The sequence below is a fragment of the Balaenoptera acutorostrata genome, chromosome 8, assembly GCF_949987535.1.
Source record: "Balaenoptera acutorostrata chromosome 8, mBalAcu1.1, whole genome shotgun sequence".
Lineage (NCBI taxonomy): Eukaryota > Metazoa > Chordata > Mammalia > Artiodactyla > Balaenopteridae > Balaenoptera > Balaenoptera acutorostrata.
Genome location: NC_080071.1, coordinates 80,511,850 through 80,531,397, shown reverse-complemented (window position 1 = coordinate 80,531,397; position 19,548 = coordinate 80,511,850). Strand labels below are relative to the sequence as shown.

General features: G+C 42.4%; 2 protein-coding genes across 2 annotated transcripts in view; one reads left to right on the top strand and one right to left on the bottom strand.

Annotated features, from left to right (window-relative positions):
• Positions 1-6,459, bottom strand: MRPL44 (mitochondrial ribosomal protein L44). Its single transcript, XM_007166739.3, has 4 exons — positions 6,221-6,459; positions 4,167-4,635; positions 1,387-1,565; positions 1-544 (listed from the first exon to the last, which is right to left on the bottom strand). Exons 1-4 carry the CDS (start codon positions 6,397-6,399, stop codon positions 373-375), a joined length of 999 nt encoding a protein of 332 aa, XP_007166801.2. The 5' UTR covers positions 6,400-6,459; the 3' UTR covers positions 1-372.
• Positions 6,460-9,570: 3,111 nt separating this feature from the next.
• WDFY1 (WD repeat and FYVE domain containing 1) overlaps positions 9,571-19,548 on the top strand; it is a 48,808-nt gene continuing 38,830 nt past the window's right edge. Inside the window, exon 1 of the mRNA XM_007166740.2 lies at positions 9,571-9,872. Coding sequence (XP_007166802.2) covers positions 9,736-9,872 — 137 coding nt within the window. The 5' untranslated portion in view covers positions 9,571-9,735. The remainder of the gene's footprint in view (positions 9,873-19,548) is intronic.

Below are 19,548 nucleotides of genomic sequence, written 5' to 3'. Positions count from 1 at the left end.
TTAAAGAGTAACTTTTTTATTGGCATTACAGCAAACTTCACATAAAACGTATATTCAAATTATGATACCTCAAAGCTAGAAGGGAATAAAATACACCTAACTGTACAAGTTAAATATTTACAATAATAAAATCAAGAACTTTAGTTAAAATTTATCAGAAAAATAACAAAAAAGACTTTTGACAAAACAAAAATGATTAAAAAGAAAAAAAAAGTGACCTGATAAATATCAATACTTGTTTAATTTTAGGAACTCAGTATGAGGAATAAGATATATTTCTTTAGAATTTAAAAAATGTCCAGCTTTGAACGTCTTTTGACGCTTGTCTCGCTGTTTTGCTTACAAATTTCAGGCTGCCACATCTCTGGCTGGCTAGCTGGCAGTGATGGTCTTTTCTGCTCTCACATGTTCTTTAGGCTTGGAATAGTCCCAGGGCCGGCGATTCTCGGTGAATCCGTAGAGTTTCCTAAGTGCCACTCGAGCAGCTTCTTCTTCTGCAACCATCACTGTCTCCCCAGGTCCTTCCGCAATCAACTTTTTATCACTAGGAAAAAACCCAACAGTAGCCTAAAATTACATGGTGCATCATAAAACAAAGTGCACAAATCAGTTTTGCCTGATCTAATTTTGGCAACAATATTCACCAGAAGTAACAGAAATATTGCGCTTTTTTTTTTCTACCAGCAGTGTATGAACTGCTGATAAAGGATGTGTTTAAAGCTTGCCAATCTGATAAGCAAGAGTATCTCATTTTGCTTTGCACTTCAATTAAAACTAAAGAACTTCTTAAAACATTATCAATTTTCTCCTTTGTGATGTCTTCCATTGCTTTCATACCTATAAAGTCCTACATCACATAAAGATCAGAAAAATATTTACCTAAATTTTAGTTAGTTACCTTAGATATTCACAGTTTACACTTAACACTTCAATCCACCTGAAATCAATTTGAGGCAGGTCAACTGTTACTAAGAAACCAAAAATGTTCTCAGCATGGGCTGAATTACACATTTTTGGTGGACAACGTTTAGTTTCTTTTCTTTCCCAGTTCTAGGCTCAATTGAAGCTGTTACAAGTGTGGATTGGGGTTAAATCTGTAATACTTATGAGTCAAAATTTTTTTACAGAAATATTTAGATTAGCAGATACTCCATGAAATTCTACAGTGAATAGTTGGTTAACAAAAGCTACTATTAGCATACCACAGATTATTTACCTTCCCCTAAGGATGACCAGCAGGAAAGGAAGTAGCGACTAGATAACCATGGGAATGAGATTTTTAAAAAATCTTTTAATGCAATTAGAGGTTATACTAAGAAATTGTGAAAAGTCAGTTTTTAAGGCTTCCGATCAATATTATGAAGTTAAGATTAAAATTCTACTAACCAGTATAAGCCAACAAAATACACAGGCAAAGCTGTGGTGCTTCCAGACTGCCTAGTAAGTCTAGATTCGGGAGCTGAAATATTCCTTTTCTTCAATTCTTCTACCAGTAGCCCCATGGGATTTATTATCTTCCAAATTTCAAAGAGTTCTTTTCCGGTCATTTGAGTAATTAAGAAGTCCTGCATATAAAAAATACAGTTGATACATTTAAATTATTATAAAGAAAATAAGGGCCATAATTCAAAGTACATTTTTTATAGAAATTTAAAAATTTAACAGGATTAAGAGGTAAGAACTACTATGTATAAAATAAATAAACCACAAGGATATATTGTACAGCACAGGGAATACAGTCAATATTTTATAATAAGTTTAAGTGGAGTATAATCTATAAAAATGTTGAATCGCTATATTGCACACCTGAAATTAATACCGTAAATCAAAATCAACAAGTAAACGCACATCTGATCGTGAAGATCCCCTACCCAGAGGTTCTCCAGCTGTGTCTCCACATTAGCCTTTACCAGACCATCAAATAGAGACTCCTCAGCATGGCTAAAAATAGCGCTGTTCAAATTCTGGGTGCTGACGTATCAGCTGGAGACCTAGTTAAAACAGATTCCTAGGCCCTACTCCCAGGGATTCTCATTAGCAGTCTGAGGTGGTGCCCGAGAGTCTGCATTTCTAGCACGTTCTCAGTGATGGTAATACTGATGCACAGTTTCAAAAGATCTTCCCCACACTGGCTCTAAAAGGTCCAGACCCACCTCCCATCATTTCCCCAGATACAAAATGATCTGACCACACAAAATCACTTGTAGTTCCTAGAGCAGAAGCTCATCCTCAAGGTTTCTTCCTGGAATGACCTTCTTGGGGCAGGTGTCACTTCTGTAAAACTTCCCTAGCCCTGCTAGAGTTAGTTGTTGCCTCCTGAGCTCCCCCTACTCCTTACAATAACTGGGAGCACCGCCCACATTCCACTCTATCTGCCTAATGAGCTGTGAGCAGGACCCTGAAGGCAAGGATCGAATGCTGCTAAGCTCGGGCTTCAGCGCTCAGCACGGTGCCCGGCACACAGCAGACAATAAATATTAGGTGGACAAGTGAATGAAATAAGACAATTCAAACCTGTCAGTTCTACTATGGAAGGCAGCTACACTCACCACTGTACCACCAATGCAGTCAGTTCTACTATGGGAGATATCAAAGTTCTTGACTTAGAAATGGATATCTGAATTATCTGACTCTACTAGGATCTACAATTGGAACTGTCAACAGAGGCACTAAAATATGGTAAACAAGTATTTCCGAAATGGTCTCATGACTACCCTGTGAAAATTTCAAAAAGGTGACCAAAAATTAGGCAGTTCTAGCCTCTTCATAAGCTATAGTGATAGGGAGAGAATGGAAATCAAGGGAAGATTTTGTGAGAATTTCTTTAGAAAAAGCTATTTAATTGCAGGGGGAGGAAGGGGCAGGAGAGGCTTCCCTTTTCACCTTAAGCCTAGAGGGCTTCAAAGGGTCCACTGGCTTCTGAATCTGAGGCAAGCGATGTTCAGTCAACTGGCAGCCAACACACACTCGTACTTAACAGGCTGGCAGAAGCTGCCTGCAGTAATGGGGTGGAAGTCTGCACCTGATATCAGAGGTATACAAATCCTTAAGTCCTGATGTGGAACTCACAGAAGGGATGTCATTTTGAAAGGAATCCCACCCAGGAAACTAGAAGCTGACAGCCAACCCCCATGTAAAGGAACCTGGTTACAAGGTTCCAGCAGGGAACAAAATGCTCACTAGAGTCTGTTTTAAACACTGATCAGGCTCAGAAAGCACTACACCAGTTTACAGACATCAAGTAAATATCTTCCGCTTTCCTTTTTTCCCTCAGCTCCCACTCCAGAGGGGTCACTTAACATACCTGCTTCCCAAAGGCAAACAGGTAGTCTACCTATTATAAGCCCTGGTTGGGGAAGGAGGAAGACAGGTCTCATCTATGAACAAAGTCTGAATGTTGGTTAATACAGGTATCCTTCTTGATCAAAATGAGCAAACTCAGTGTCAAAACTAAATAAATAGATTCCAACAGTAAGGGATGCTGGTTTAAAACACCTGACGTTCAAAGGTCTGAATCAAGACTGTTTTTGTGACTTGAAGTGATTGCCTGGACTATCCACTATGTAAGAAAGACCAAAAACTCATGTTTTCATCCAAAAGCAAAGGATGAAGCTTCTCCCAGTTAACAATTCTAAAAGGACAGTGGAGTTAAGTCATACCAATTATTTATTAAGTATTTTAATTAGCCAAGCTACTGGCTAACACAAGGAGTTAGGTATACATCATAGGGACTCAGAAATCCAAGCTTTTATCACTTTAGAAGAACAGAACAGCAGCTATTACTTAAGCATGGAGCTCCCTAACCATACTAGGCCCTCCAATAGTGTCCTTTGGACTCATTCATTCACTAAACATCTACTGAGCGTCTACCATGTAGGCACTACCCTTGTACCTGAGGATGTAAAGTTAAAGACGTGGCTTGCGGTGCTTATGAACTCACAACCCAGAATTTAGTATTCACCTCTGATGCTGTCTTCAGTAAGAGACAACTGGAATAGTTAAGACACCACCATAGAAAAGCTTTAGGTCTTTCTCAGTTTGGGCAGGGAGAAAAACTCACACGTAACCTGCCGAGGTCATAGAGCAAGGACATTAAGTACAAAAAGAAATTTTTCTTTCTGTCTACCTCAAGCATGTCCCAGCGTGTGCAATTAACAATCACCTACCCTGATGAAAAGTGCAGTCCTCTCAGGTCCGCTGCTCTCTAACAGGACTCCAATCACTGCAAAGAAAGTCTGCCTTAACACAGCTGGGGGGACTGGGAATTCTGCACTCAACGTTAACTCCTCCACTGCCAAGTTTCTAGCCACATGACACACAACTTCCTCACTGGTGAGAAAGTCGACTAGACTTTTAACGCCTTCAGTGGGCAAGTCTGAGAATGCGTCCTCAAAAAACTGTGTGAGGCAAGTTTGTGAAAAAGATGTCCCTTGTTCAGATAGTTCTTGATTATCTTTAAGGTTCAGAAGAACAGCTTCTTTCTCTATTCCAAGTTTTTGGCGTTTGGCCTCCTCACTTTTAATATAGCAGCTATTAACAAATGCAGTTTTGAGAAGATCTAAGGAAAAGGTTTCCTGTAACCGATGGCCAAATGCTTGCATTTCAGCATGGTAATCCCAGTTGGGCTTCTCTGAACTGAAAATGTAAAACAGAAGATAGATGGTAAAGAGAACAACAAGATGTTACTATGATGCAAACATTTTTCATTGTGATGCAATTTTATTAATTATATAAAGGAGATTTTAAAATACTGAGTTTCATTTAAATTCCAGACTCTGATTTTCTGAAAATTAAAACTTATGTCACATGATTACTCGTGGTTCTTTGCCAGATTAATTCTCCCTTTGAGTCAAATGCCACATCAAAGTGGTTCTTCAACATCAGAGACTAAGCCATTATCCTAACTTTCAGGTTCTTTACTTCTGCTCTAAATGGGACTACGCTTCATACTTAGATATGAAATACAAATTATAATTTCATAGGGTCAACCCATAAACAGTAAGTATATTATATTTATCTTGTATTTTATTATTTTAAGTTTTGAAAACAACCATTTAAATTAGCAATTAAATAATCTAGTATCAATATTACAAATAGGTTAAAAGTTCATAATCATTCTCAAGAATGATTAATAGGTCTTTTTTAATATAAAGACAATAAATCGAAAATAAAACTCTTTTAAGTAAAAAAGTGCAGCAAAGTATAAAGATATGGGTTGTAAGTCATGCGATGTATATAATCTATACAATCCATAAAGTTTCTTCCAACTATAAAAGCCTAAAGTGACATCACAATAATCAAATGTGAATTAAGAAGAAACATTATTTTATTTTACTTTTTAGAAAGAACTTAATATTCTGTGTTGAAAGTATATAGGACTATGAACACGTATACACCTCCTAGTAGGTGTATAAACCGGATCAACCTTTTTTTTTGGAGGGCAACATTAAAGTACCTATCAAATTTTCATAATAAATTTCCAAAAGAGTAATAACTTCAAAGCTGTTACATCGGTGTAACTAACAGATGTACACTGTTTCATGGGTTGTAATAGCAACAGTATGGAACTCAAACACCCATAAATGGAGTCGTAAAAGAGTGAGGTGCATCTACCTGTATAGCCACAACTACATGTCAAAGACACATTATTAAAGAGAAAAAGGTGCAAAACCTCATGCATAGTAGGGTCTTTTTTGAAGCCATAAAGATCTGCGTCTATTCCTACCAGATTTTCTACTACTGGAACAAGATTAATTTCGGCAGAAACCTAAAGCCAAACCGTTTCCCTTTTTCTCTGGACAGTGGACTTGTGATTGTATAATTTTTTCTTGCCCTAAATCGCAATACTGTGGAGTGCTTTCTTCCCTCTTGTCCGTACCCAAAGAATTCGCAGACATCATCACAAAGCAGGGGCTACAACACCCAAGCCCAAATAAAGATTACCCTCCAGCCGGCCTCATTTCGCACAACTTTCGGATTCTAAATGGGAGTTCCGAAAGCGTCGGGGGCAGCCACGCGCCCAACCCCTTAGCAGAAACCCATCATTCCCTTTGCCTCAGCCACGCGTCCACGTCCCGCGCGGGTCCCTATCGCACAACTAGGGTCAAGGCGGGAGCGCACCAGCAGTGAGCAATCCTTCCCGCCGCCGGGCCGAAGCTGCGGGGAGGGGAGGCCAGGGTCCCCAACCGCCACCCCTACCCCTTCCCGAGGTGGCTCCTACCGGCGCACGGGCGGCGGCGGGCACCGAAGCAGGCGCCACCGCTCTAACTCCTTCTGGAAGCGGAAGGCGGCGCGGAATGCCTTCTTCACTCCCCGAATCGGCGGGGCGAGAGCGGGTACGCCCGGTGCCAGGAGGCAGCGGGGCCTCCGCAACAGCAGCCTCACCAACCCGGATGCCATCGCGCAGAAGAAACCAAGGGTCGGCGGAAGGAAGAAAGTCGGCCCAGCGTCGCGGTAACCCAGTTCCCCCGGAACTGGGGTAGGAGAGCGAGGCCGGGGCGGAGCCAGCGCGCGGCGGGTGGCGCGACTGGCATGTTTTAGTGCGCATGCGCAAACGTTGGTGTTTTTGCGCGCCTGGGAATTTCTCTTGAGGGAACAGGGCCTGCTGGGCGTTTGGGTGCAGGAATTTCTGGAAAAGTTTCCTCATCCTGTCAGTTGCTCTCGTTCCTTCCGTTCTAGTTGAAGTAAAACAAAAAAGTTGTTCCACGTTTAGTTTAAAGAAAACACTTAAATTCTCAAAAAAAGAAAACACTTCTTATCAACATGTCTTAGAGCACCAGACCATCAATCCAGCCGCTATTTATGAAAAAATATTTACCTGGCATGTCTCCAGAAGCCTTCGTTTTAGGAGCCCTATACTAAAACATATTGATTTAACCAAAATAAACATTTTTATTTAAAAACTAAGTGTGAACTTTTTTACAGCAAAAAAAAAAAAAAAGGGGGGGAAAGAATGGAAAAAAATACATCAAAATGGGAACAGTGGACTTATGTCTTTTTTTAATCTTTCACTCTTTAGCAATATCATTATATTGCTTTCTTACCAAACTGTAAATATATATTTTAAATTTAATATTAAATCACAAAGGAAGTCTTGTCTGAATTCTCAAATTTTGAGTTGGGTGCGGAACACCTAGGTGTTGAAAGCGGCACCTCTTTCTGTGGTCTCCTTGTTAATGGCGTTAAAATCCCTCCTCACCCAGATTGGGTTCCTATGTCTTCAGTTGTTCCTTTTTCCACAAACACCCTCTTTTGTCTAGTTGCCAAGCCTTTTTTCAGTTTAGACTGAAAGCAGATACCAGATGGCTTAGCCTACCTCTCTCCCAGGTTGTTGTAATCAGCCTTCATTGTAATCAATCTTATACCTTCCTCTCTTCCCTCGCACATCTCACCTACATTCATCTCCCTGAAACACAGACCCAAACATGTTACTACTTAGCTCAAGAATCTCTGATGTTAGGATCTGGCAAAGGTTCTCCCTTGACCAAAGTTCAGTCAGGCTGCTGTAAGCCCTCTCCTCAACAAGGCTTTGATCTTAGGTTCCAGTGTCCCCCCCTTGACAGGCCTGCATCACCCAGTTTCAGCAAGAATCCTGTTAAGTCAGTTTAGAGAGGCTCCCCCATCCTCGTTATCTCATCATCCTTGATATCTAATCAAATTTATAAGCCTCTCTATCCTGCAGTGATGTCTGATCACCCTGGCCTGCCTTCTGCAAGAGTTCTGTCAACTTGGTTTAGCCAGACTCCTCCTTTACCCCTGATGTTTCCTCTTAGTACTTTTCCACCCACTGACCACCCACCCTGCTCCTTGGCTTCAAATCCCCACTTGTCCATGCTATATTGGGAATTGATCCCAGTTGTATGCTGGGGTCCCTTTTCTCTTATTACAATAGTTCCTAAATAAAATCTGTTATTAACTACTGTCTAGCTGTTATTTGTCTTTGACAGGTCATACAACAGTTTAGGTCTCTTAGCTTAACTTTTCAAGAGGAAGAATCTGAACTGTTCATTCCAGCTTGTAAAAAGGTTCCCTATGGGGAGGGAGAGAAGAAAAGAGGGATTTGGTACATATCACAAAACAAGCTGATGAATTTCTGGATGAAGCAAGTTCTCTAAAAAAAGGTGAGAGGGGATTGTGATTGGTTTTTGTATTACACTGCAATATGAAGTATTGAAAATTCATGGAACATTAGTCAAATAAATGGAATGGAAGAAAGCACAGGGAACTGTATTTTTGCAATATCTTGAGAGAAATAATCTAATAAATGATCTAATAATCTAGTTGGAGCACAATAATGTTAAATGAAGTGTCTCTGTATTGAAAGTTTCTCATTGAGGAGTATTAAAGAAAAGGGGGGGATTGAAACCAAGCAGGACAAAAAAGCCCTTCCATGTCCCCAGTTTCTTGTTTGTAGAAAAAGGCTTTAGTCACTAGGTCTTCCCTGATTTCCAAAGAGCAGACTCAGTTACTAATTAGGGGAGTGAAGGAACACAGAAACAAAGGAAAAGCAGTCAAGCAAGGAAAGTAATGATAGCTTAAACAATCGTTTAGCCATAAAACAGAGTCCTTGTTCCTCCTCAAGGAAGAGACATAGCAGTCTGATGCATATCTTTGAGGTATTCTGCAGAAACTAAGATCCCCCCCATCCAGGTGGAGGATGGTGACTACAGGCTGACCAAAAGCACGTAGACTCCAGACCAGTTGGAACCAGAGGTTGATGTTTAAGATTCTGAAACATAACCTGTTACCTCACCACCAACCAACCAGAAGAAAGTCCACAAACTGCAACCCACACCCCAAATGTTGCCTTTAAAAACCCTTCCCTGAAAGCCATCAGGGAGTTGGGTCTTTTGAGCACGAGCTGCCCGTTCTTCTTGCTTTGTGCCCTGCAAATAAACGCTGTACTTTCCTTCACCACAACCTGGTGTCAGTAGGCTGGCTTTGCTGCACTGCGGCCTAATGGACCCAAGTTTGGTTCAGTGACGTTTATGTTTTCCACAGGAACCAGCTGTGAGCACCCAGCCAGCTCTTAGCAACACCCAAGTCTGGCTGACAGTACCAGGCCAGCTCCTAGAGGTCCAGGGCTGCTTTTCTCTTTCTCATAGCTTTGTGACCTTAAGCAAGTGATTTAACTTCTCCATGGTTCAGTTTTCTCATCTCCAAAATGAGATTAAAAGAGCACTTATCTCTCTACCTCTTATGGTTGTTATCAGTATTGAGATAACCCATGTAAAGATTTTGGGATAGTGCTTGGTATATAGTCACCCCTCAATGAGTGCCTTTCAAAGATTCTAAATTGCACTCATTTTTTCACACTTTATCATGTCTGAAATGGAGCTGTGGTCCAAACAAAGGCTTCTTAGAATGGATACAATGTAGTATTATTATTTTCCCAAGGCTCTGGTTTGGGGGACAATTCCTCTTCGCCGCCATCTGCTCAATCCACTCCTGGGTGAATGACTTTACTTTTCAACCTTTGTGAGTTTCACCACTGCTCTGGCAAATCCCTAAGAGCCTCTCTCTCCGCCAAGTAATTTTAGTTGCGTGTCTTCCCCAGCCAATACGATCGTTGGCGGCAGCACTCGGGAGCTTACGGCGGCGCGGCACCCTCACCGCCAAGGAGCCGAAGCGAAACCTGCAGGTCCCCGCCCGGCCATCAGCTGATGGGCCGCCCGCCGCGAAGACCGCCACCGCCGCCGCCGCCGCCGCCGCCGCCGCCGCCGCTGCTGTGCGAACATGGCGGCCGAGATCCACTCCAGGCCGCAGAGCAGCCGCCCGGTGCTGCTGAGCAAGATCGAGGGGCACCAGGACGCCGTCACGGCCGCGCTGCTCATTCCCAAGGAGGACGGCGTGATCACAGCCAGCGAGGACAGGTAGGGCCGGAGGGTCGAGCGCGGGGCCGAGGCGCGACGGGGGCCGCCCGGACTCCCGCCGGCGACCGGGTAGGGACCGTGGGGTCGGCGGCCTCGTCCCTTTTCTCGTGGGGACGTCCACGGCCCCCGGGTCCCGCGGCCTGTCGCCCCCGCCGCCCTTTCTGGCCTCTGGGCCCCACCCCCGTCCAGGGTTCCCGCTTTTGGGTTCTCTAGTCTCGACCCCCGCCGCGCCCCTCCCGCCCGGGACGCCGTACCTGCTTCGCACCTTCAGTCCGGGACACCTGTCCCACCCCCGTCCACTGCGCTCTGCCAGCCCGAGACCCGCATCCCCGCCACGTCCCTCCAGTCTGGGACTCTCGCCGCTCCCACCTCGCACTCTCCTCTGTGGGATTTCGCCCAGAGCTGGATGCGTCCCCTCCTCGGTCAGTTCCGAGCCGCTTTCTCTGGGAGCCGGGACTGGCGGCCGGTTACCGCGGGACCCGGTGCCAGTGATTCCCTTCTTGCAACAAACCTCCCGGGCCTTCAACGGTCTTCCTTCTGCTTTACGCTGGAGTTTACACTTCTGTTTGTGTCGCGCACACCAGGTCCCTAGATCAGTTATTTTATCACAGCAGCTCGGACCACCTGAATTGTTATTTACATAATAGTTTCTTTTTTTTTTTTTTTCTAAAAGTGACTCACTTAAGAAAAAACTTAAAATAAGAACAGTGAAAGATACTTTTATTTTTAAGATAATTTGATATTTCCACTATTAATGGAAAACCGGTTATCACTTGCCATAAAAAATTAAACTAATAGCTAAAACATGTTCATCTGTGTCACCTAAAGTCAGCTCTATCTTGTAACACGACGTCTTGCCCACCGTATTTTGGGAAACACTGATCTGATACGATTTTCTCATTCTATCCAAGAGGAAACTGAGGCCCATGGAGAGGCACAGAAATACTGGTGACGCCACAAATGCACCCCAGGATTCCCCAGTCCAGCTCTCTGGTCTTCCTGGGGCTGTGTGATTGGATCGGAGAGAAGTTGTTTGTTTTAAAACTTTGGTATTTTTTTAAACCCTAAAAGTTTAAAAGGTTAGTGGCTTTTCTGTGGGAATTTGGAGGAAATGACTGATGTTATTGAGAGAAACTGCGTTTCCTTGCTACAATGAGTGGTCTTAAATGGTGATATTGCAAAAGTGGAAAGGCTTTCTGGAAAAAGGAAGGTACTGCTGTTCTCTTAAAGCTGGAGGCCTTTTGTAATCTATCTTTTGAAATAAGTACCTTTGAGGGCCTGTCGCAAATGGAAAGAGGAAACCTGAAGCCCTCAGTGCCTATTTGACCTTTGTATTTTGCTTTTGAGTGAGTTTATTGTGAGCAGGCAATTCACACGTAGCTGACCTTGGTGGGACCTGGGTGTGGGTGTGTCACCAGGATGGGAATGGGAGAGAGAGGGATGCATGAGCCACAGGGAGAAGAGGGGAATGTAAAAAAAGGCAAAGGACAGAATAATGATATTTGCATGATATGAACATAGATGCAGATAACGCTTTATACAAGTTAGCTGTCTTTATTCGGTAAAATATTTTATTCATGACTCGTGTGTTGGGTCAGTCGCTGAATATTTGAGATTATTGGCCAGGAGCAGTGCTGATAAATGTTTTATGGAAAGTGATTACTTAGCTGCTCTGGGACTGAAGTGTTCTGGGGGAGCCTTAGATCAGCTCATTTTGTCACTGGGGCACAGCAGGGTCCTGGCAGATGACTGGACCAGGCGAGGGTTGGGGCCTCGGGTTTCTAATTTGTGTTTCAGGCCCATGGACCGTCCTGGAAGGTAGGACACTCTTTTCAGCAGGTGCTACACTTTATGAGATTTACGAAAGCACACGGCTATGGGGTTTTTGTTGTTGGATGTGGTGGTTTGTTTTTACATTGTCATAAATATGTGTCATATTCTTCAATCATTTATTTATTCACTCATTTCTATATTTAGCAATACTGTACTTACTGAGTGCCAGGCCCTAGAGATAGAACAAGGATCAAAAGTCATAGCACCCGCCCTTATATAACTTAGGAATCATTGATTTTATGGCCTCTGACCTGATAGAACCAGCTTGTTGAGGAAATAGAACACTGACCGCCCTAATTCATCAAACAAGCATTTATTGGACACTTACTGTATGCCGGGCCCATGCTAGACCAGTGGGTAGAAAAAACTGACGCTGAAATTGTTTTTTCCAAAGGGCTGGATGTTGTGGTGAAGAGATGGCCATGTGCTCTCAGCTTCCTGGGTGCTGGGGAGACACAGAGGAAGGAGTATCCTTGGGTGAGGGCTGGGTTTCAAGGAAAGCCTCCCAGAGGAGAAATCACTGGAGAGAGGAATGGTCTGTGTGACCCTGGTCCAGGCAGAGGGAAAGGACAGGAGAATTTGGACTTCAGTTTGCAAGCAGTGGGGGACCATCAAAGAGTTCAAAGCAAGCAAATGACATGATCAGAATTTGTACTTGAGAAATAACAATAGTTAACCTTTTAAAAGTCCCTTTCCTCTCTCAGTACAGAAGAGTGGACCAATGTACGTGACTGCATCCGATAATCACATCTCCCTGTGAGGTGGGTTCAGTCACCTAGTCTTATCAGCAGTTCCAAAATTCAAAGCATTTAAAAAGTCAAATGTGCTTTTGTTTGTTTTTTTGTGTGAGTTAGGCCTGAAAACTCATTGGTGCTAAAACTTGACCTATATAGTTGAGACTATTTGTAATCTTTATTTGTCCCATGTGGTGTGAATATTCATTTGTTTCACTGCAGAAATAGCAATGCATTTAATTGCAGGCGCTGCCCCAGGCCCCGCTGGGAGTTTTATGGAACATTTGGTGTAGGCATCTTATTGTAACGGGCATTTGACCATTTAGAAAACTGGGGCACAAAGGACACTGAGTAAGTACCCAAGGTCATGTAGCTGGTAAATGATAGGACTGCGATTTGAACCCAGGTCTGACTCTGAGGCCCCAGTTCTTTCTGCCGTGGCCCTAGTTCTACACATTTGGAAAACCTGAGTCCAGGCAGTGTCAGTGATTGTCTACTCTGGCAGCAAGTGTAAAATGCTAGGATTCTGCCTTCCACACCCTCCCCCCTCCCCCCTCCCCACCCCTCCCCCTCCCCTCCCCCTCCCCCTCCCCCTCCCCCCTCCCCTCCTCCCTCCCCCCTCTCCCCTCCCCCCGGGACATTTGGCAATATCTGGAGACATTTTGGTTGTCATAACTGGGGGAGGGTACTCCTGGCATCTAGTGAGTAGAGGATGCTCAACATCCTTTAATGCACAGGACAGACCCTCATGAAAAAGGATTAGGCAGCCCCAAATGTCAATAATGCCCAGGTTGAGAAACCCTGGTCTAGGCTTAATGTACTTGTTTATCTGGTCTCTCTAGACAGTGGTTCTCAAACTTGAGTGTGTATCAGAGTCGTATGGAGATAAATCTTGTTAAAACACAGAGATTCTGGTTCAGTAAGTCTGGGGCAGGGCCTGAGAGTTTGCATTTCTGCCAAGTTCCACATGCTGATGCTGCTGGTCTAGGAACCAAACTTTGAGGACCACTGCTCTACGCAAACGGAGAATTACCCGTCATGGTGCTTGCCTGTGGAAGCCCACTGGGAGAGAATACTGTTTATACGTTGTCCTCTTTTTTGTCAGCTTCTGGGATGTATTTGCCTGGAGTCATTTAGATATACCCACCTATTTCCCAGTAAAACCAAACTATATATGATAGAGCTAAATACAGAGACTCCCCCCCCGCCCAGGGAGTAATAAACCAATGTGGAGTATTCAGCTTAATTCCATCGGACCTGGTGTCACTGGTAATGGTTTGGGCAGTGAGCTTAGGGGTCTAATCAGAAACCTTCAGGGGTTACAGTGCCATGAAGGGTTAACAGAGAAGGGCGCTACTCTCACATGCATCCATTTCTATTTTGTTGAAGTAATAAGTACCCTAAGCTCTTTTGCTTAAACTTCATTCTTCATGAAACCTTAATTAGTATTTTTAAAGTTTAGTTTTCAGTTGCTTGCACTTTGGAACTAGAATATTTGAGCATGCAAAGTAGGGTGATACATTTGTAAAGTGAAAAAAAATATTCTTGAGTCAATGGAGTATGACTGTCTTTCTAGTCAGGAGACTGTGAAAATAAAAGTAATAACCTCAGTATTACGTTTCAGAATTTGAACCGCAGCAGTCATTTTCCTGGTAAAGGGAAACAGAAAATGAGACTCTGCTTTCAGGACAGAACTGAAATGTGGTGAGGCAGCAGGAATTGATTCCCTCGACACGTTTGCTTTTTGAACTTCTTTGCTGTGAACTGCACCAAAAAATTAGTCAGTTGGTTGAAAAGGATAGATAGCATTTTTTAAAGATAAAAACTTTATTAAAAGCCTTATCAATAAGTTAAGGCTGTGGGCCCGCTGTCTTCATTTTTTGAAAAATAGAGTTTGGAGAAAAGCGTGCTAATACTATTGCTTCAGGGGTCTGTAGGCCAAGATTGATTTCTGCAAGAAACTCAATTTTGTCTGGCCCAAGTCAAACAAAGAGATATCTCATATGTTTTAAGATATTTTAGGATGTTGCTCTTAGGCTGGTAAATAATAGAGATTATAGAAAATCAACTTTTAAAATATTTTTGGTGGCATCTTCCTTTTTTTTTTGTTACACCAGCTATTTAATTTTTTGTTTCCTTTTAGACATTTCTAAACATATTAAGATGGTTTGAAGGAAAAAATGTATATTTAGTAGCTGTTCACATGGAAACAATCTTAAATAAACAACTTGATTTTTAAGTGTTATGCTTAGGAGGAAACCTGGCGTAGCTGGAAGTTTTTAGTTTATACAGAAAACCAGAATGTTAACCACTGTATTTTTGTTGTCATGCAGTGCCTAAAAATAGACTCTTTCGTTTGTGTTATAAAATAAAGTGAAGAAGTGAGAAACGGGAAGCCTGGGTGGGAGAGCATTTATTCCTCTGTTGTTAGAGTAGTTTTTCATTGTTATGATCATTTTCTGTTTATAGCATAGTTTAGAACAGATTCTGGATCCAGAATGCCAGAGTTTGAATCCCAGCCATGTGACCCTGGGCAGGTTACTTATTCTCTCTGTATCATAGTTTTCTCATCTGCAAAATGGAGATAATAAAGGCACCTACCTCACAGGGTTTTGTGGGAATTAGATGAATTCATATGCAAAGCACTTTGAACTGTGCCTGGCACAGATAAAGTGCTTTTTGTGTGTTGGCTATTACTGTTTTCATTCCCATTTATTTTCCATTTAATTGCTTTAACCTCATCAGAAGCTAAAGATGTCTCTGCTTACTGTGTCTGTGGGTATGTATGTGTGTGTGTGTAAATAAAATGAAATTTCTTCTGTCTGAATAGGATAATACCGTTTTGGGGGTCACTTACAGACCTAAGTTCTTATAACTGTCTTCGAGTTATGCCTTTTCGTCATTTCCATATTTGGTCACTTACAAGTCACGTCAGTCATAAGTTTTCCCTTATAAAAATCTTTGCCCTGCTGTGTTAGGGGGCGCCAAGGCCACTGCCAATTTCCTTGATTCACTAGGACTGTCATTATACAGTCATGCTCACGGCCATGATTTATTACAGTGGGACAACCCAAAATAAAATCCATGAAGGGAAAGGCGTGGGGTGAAGTCTAGAGGAAACCAGGCATGAGCTTCCAAGAGTCCTGGCCCTGTGGAGGCACTCATGAGGTGCTCCGTTCCTCCAGCAGTGAGTTACATCACATGTGTGAAATACCATCTACTGGAGACCGATGATAGGTGGCTGGAGACTCACTACCCAAGGCTTTCACTAGGAGTTGGTCATGAAGACAGCCTCTGCCTCACACGTGCTGAAATTCCAGACTCCCAGAATGAAAGCATGTGGTCAGCGGTCTCTCAAATGTTAGTTTGAGTGAACCAATGAACAAATAAGCCTGGTGGGAATGAAGAAGCATGGACCAGAATTGAAAAACAGGCTTCTTCCTTACGGCCTCCAACGGTGCTTCTTTTAGGTTAGTTTAACCTTGCGTTTCAAGACTTCTAGGCTGTGAACAGAGTTTGAAACTTTTAATTTTTAATTCAAGAATCAGTGTTGCTTGGACCCTACATTGATTGACTCCATCCTATCCTCCTGCCCCTGCTCCTCAAAGGTTGTGATAGCTTTTACCCTCCTGGGTGGCACAGAGGTCACAAAAAAATAACTTTTATGCTAACAGTGAAAAGATAACAGCAGGAGTGGTTCCTCAAGTAAAAAAGAAAACAGGGCTTCCCTGGTGGCGCAGTGGTTGAGAATCTGCCTGCCAATGCAGGGGACACGGGTTCGAGCCCTGGTCTGGGAAGATCCCACATGCCACGGAGCGACTAGGCCCGTGAGCCACAATTACTGAGCCTGCGCATCTGGAGTCTGTGCTCCGCAACAAGAGAGGCTGCAATAATAAGAGGCCCGCGCACCGCAATGAAGAGTGGCCCCCACTTGCCGCAGCTAGAGAAAGCCCTCTCACAGAAACGAAGATCCAACACAGCCATAAATAAATAAATAAATAAATAAAAATTAAAAAAAAAAAAAAAAAAAAGAAAACATCTGCAGGTAGAAAACCCAGCCATCAGGCTTCTAGAGCAGCATTATTCATTTAGGGGTTGGTGCAAGTACCACACAAGTGCAAGTGGCCTTCCCTCCGGGATAAAAATCTGCCCGTGACATGATCTGCAGTTTGAGAGTCACCATTCTCATGGACCCTTGAAGCTGCCCCGGATTCCTTCCCTAGACTGTAGAAGGAGGTGGAAATTTTAATTTTTTTAAACCAGTCTGATTCTCCTCTGTAGAAAGAGGCTGGTTTCTCTGCCTTTCAGTTTAGATAATCAATTCAATAAAAATCTAGTGTTTCCCCCCTTTGTTATCAAAGGAGAAAGGCTGCTTTCTGCCGCAGTAATGAAGAGGGCAGAGTTCAGGGGACTTGGCTGGAAGGAAACTGCTGTTTATTTGATAAAAGCAGATTGCACCATATCCTTTCCTCTCCCTCTTAGGCTAACATTTTAATGTTATAGAAACCAGCCAGACTACCAGAATTACACATTTTTGTAGGTAGCCCTGGAGGTACTGTCAGACTAGGAAAAAATATCCTTTGTAGTAGGTAACACAAATGTTTAGTGATTTACCAAGATATAAAATAACATCAGCAATCCTAAGAGTGACTGGAAAATCAGATTTCCCCAAACTTACTATTTGTTCAGAGTTTAAAAGAAATCAGGCCTGGGGCTTAATTAATTTGTAGCATATGCTACACCCTGTATTCTTTTAAATCATTTTGTTGAATAACCCCTGTATATCAGTTTACAATTTAAAGATGGTTAAATTGCTTTAATTTAGCTATTTTGGGATGATTAGGGTGTTTTTTTCTTCTTTTTTTAAATTTTATTTATTTATGGCTGTGTTGGGTGTTCGTTTCTTTGCGAGGGCTTTCTCTAGTTGTGGCAAGCGGGGGCCACTCTTCATCGCGGTGCGTGGGCCTCTCTCTGTCGCGGCCTCTCTTGTTGCGGAGCACAGGCTCCAGATGCGCAGGCTCAGTAGTTGTGGCTCACGGGCCCAGTTGCTACGCGGCATGTGGGATCTTCCCAGACCAGGCCCCGAACCCGTGTCCCCTGCATTGGCAGGCAGATTCCCAACCACTGCGCCACCAGGGAAGCCCCATTAGGCTGTTTTTTTGAGAACTTTTTTTTTTTAATTTTTAAAAAATATTTATTTATTTATTTATTTAGACTGTGCCAGGTCTTAGTTGCAGCACATGGGATCTTTAGTTGTGGCATGCATGTGGGACCTAGTTCCCCGAACAGGGATTGAACCTGGGCCCCCTGCACTGGGAGTGTTGAGTCTTACCCACTGGACCACCAGGGAAGTCCCCTGAGAACTTTTTTAAAAGAGCTGGTTTTAATCATCAAAAAATCTACAAACAATAAATGCTGGAGAGGGTGTGGAGAAAAGGGAACCCTCTTGCACTGTTGGTGAGAATGTAAATTGATACAGCCACTATGGAGAACAGTATGGAGGTTCCTTAAAAAACTAAAAATAGAACTACCATACGACCCAGCAATCCCACTACGGGGCATATACCCTGAGAAAACCATAATTCAAAAAGAGTCATGTACCACAATGTTCATTGCAGCACTATTTACAATAGCCAGGACATGGAAGCAACCTAAGTGTCCATCAACAGATGAATGGATACAGAAGATGTGGCACATATATACAATGGAATATTACTCAGCCATAAAAAGAAACGAAATTGAGTTATTTGTAGTGAGGTGGATGGACCTAGAGTCTGTCATACAGAATGAAGTATGTCAGAAAGAGAAAAACAAATACTTTATGGTAACACATATATATGGAATCTAAAAAAAAAATGGTTCTGAAGAACCTAGGAGCAGGACAGGAATAAAGACACAGACATAGAGAATGGACTTGAGGACACGGGGAGGGGGAAGGGTAAGCTGGGATGAAGTGAGAGAGCGGCATGGACATATACACAGTACCAATGTAAAATAGATAGCTAGTGGGAAGCAGCCACATAGCACAGGGAGATCAGCTCGGTGCTTTGTGACCACCTATAGGGGTGGGATAAGGAGGGTGGGAGGGAGACGCAAGAGGGAAGAGATATGGGGATATATGTATATGTATAGCTGATTCACTATGTTATAAAGCAGAAACTAACACACCATTGTAAAGCAATTATACTCCAATAAAGATGTTAGAATAAAAAAAGTCATACTCACCAAAAAAAAAAAAAAAAAAAAAGAGCTGGTTGTAGAAATGCTGATGTGTCCGGCAAGGTGGAACTTGGCCTTGTGATTTTACAGAAACACTTGTGTGCTATTTGAATCTGTTTATCAAAGTGTGGGCATGATTTTCAAGGTAATCATACCAGAAAATAATATGTATTGAACCAAATGTATGTTCTCATGGAGTTACAGGTTTGAAAATGGTATTAATCATGACTTACACGAGGTGCCTCCTGTTTTGAGAGCCAGTGCTTTTTAGAAGAAAAATCATGCTTTGAATCTGTCTTTGCTCTAGTATGCTGTAGCTTAAGCAGATGAGGCTTTATAGACTTGGTGATTTCCTAAAGTATATCTTTAACTTGCTATCAGTCAGCTCTTTGAAAGAGTCAAACAAAGAGACTGGAAGAAATAAAAGGAGCCTCTCTGCTCCTCATCAAGAATGTCTTTGAGCAGATCACAGATTAATCTCCCTGGAATAAGTACTTCTTTCTTAATCAAACCTTTGGTTTTTAGTCTGCTTTTTATGTATCTACTGTAGTAAGGTAAAAGAACATACAGAATTATTATCCTTGACAGACAGGATGAAAATATTGAATAATATTTAATTAAGAGTAATGACTTCATTTATGCTTTTACAGTAATGTCTTCAGTTTCTTGGGAATCGAATTAGCATCTGAGCAAAGTGGGGATCCTAGAGCTCAGTTAAAAGTTAAAGTGGACTTGCATGTTTACTAAGTACTTTGAAATTCTTGACACTTGGTCAATGCCAAACGCTGTTTTTGTTTCCAGTTTTAAGGTCAAATTCCTAACTATTCTTTTTTTTTTTTTAAATTTTATTTATTTATTTATTTATTTATTCATTTATTTTTGGCTGTGTT

Coding starts and splice junctions, on each gene's coding strand:
- MRPL44 (XM_007166739.3), bottom strand. CDS start 6,399: ATGGCATCCGGGTTGGTGAGGCTGCTGTTGCGGAGGCCCCGCTGCCTC. Junction 1,566..4,166: donor GGACTGCACTTTTCATCAGG/GTAGGTGATTGT, acceptor TTTTATATGCAG/GACTTCTTAATTACTCAAAT. Junction 545..1,386: donor TATTTTGTTGGCTTATACTG/GTTAGTAGAATT, acceptor GTTTTTTCCTAG/TGATAAAAAGTTGATTGCGG.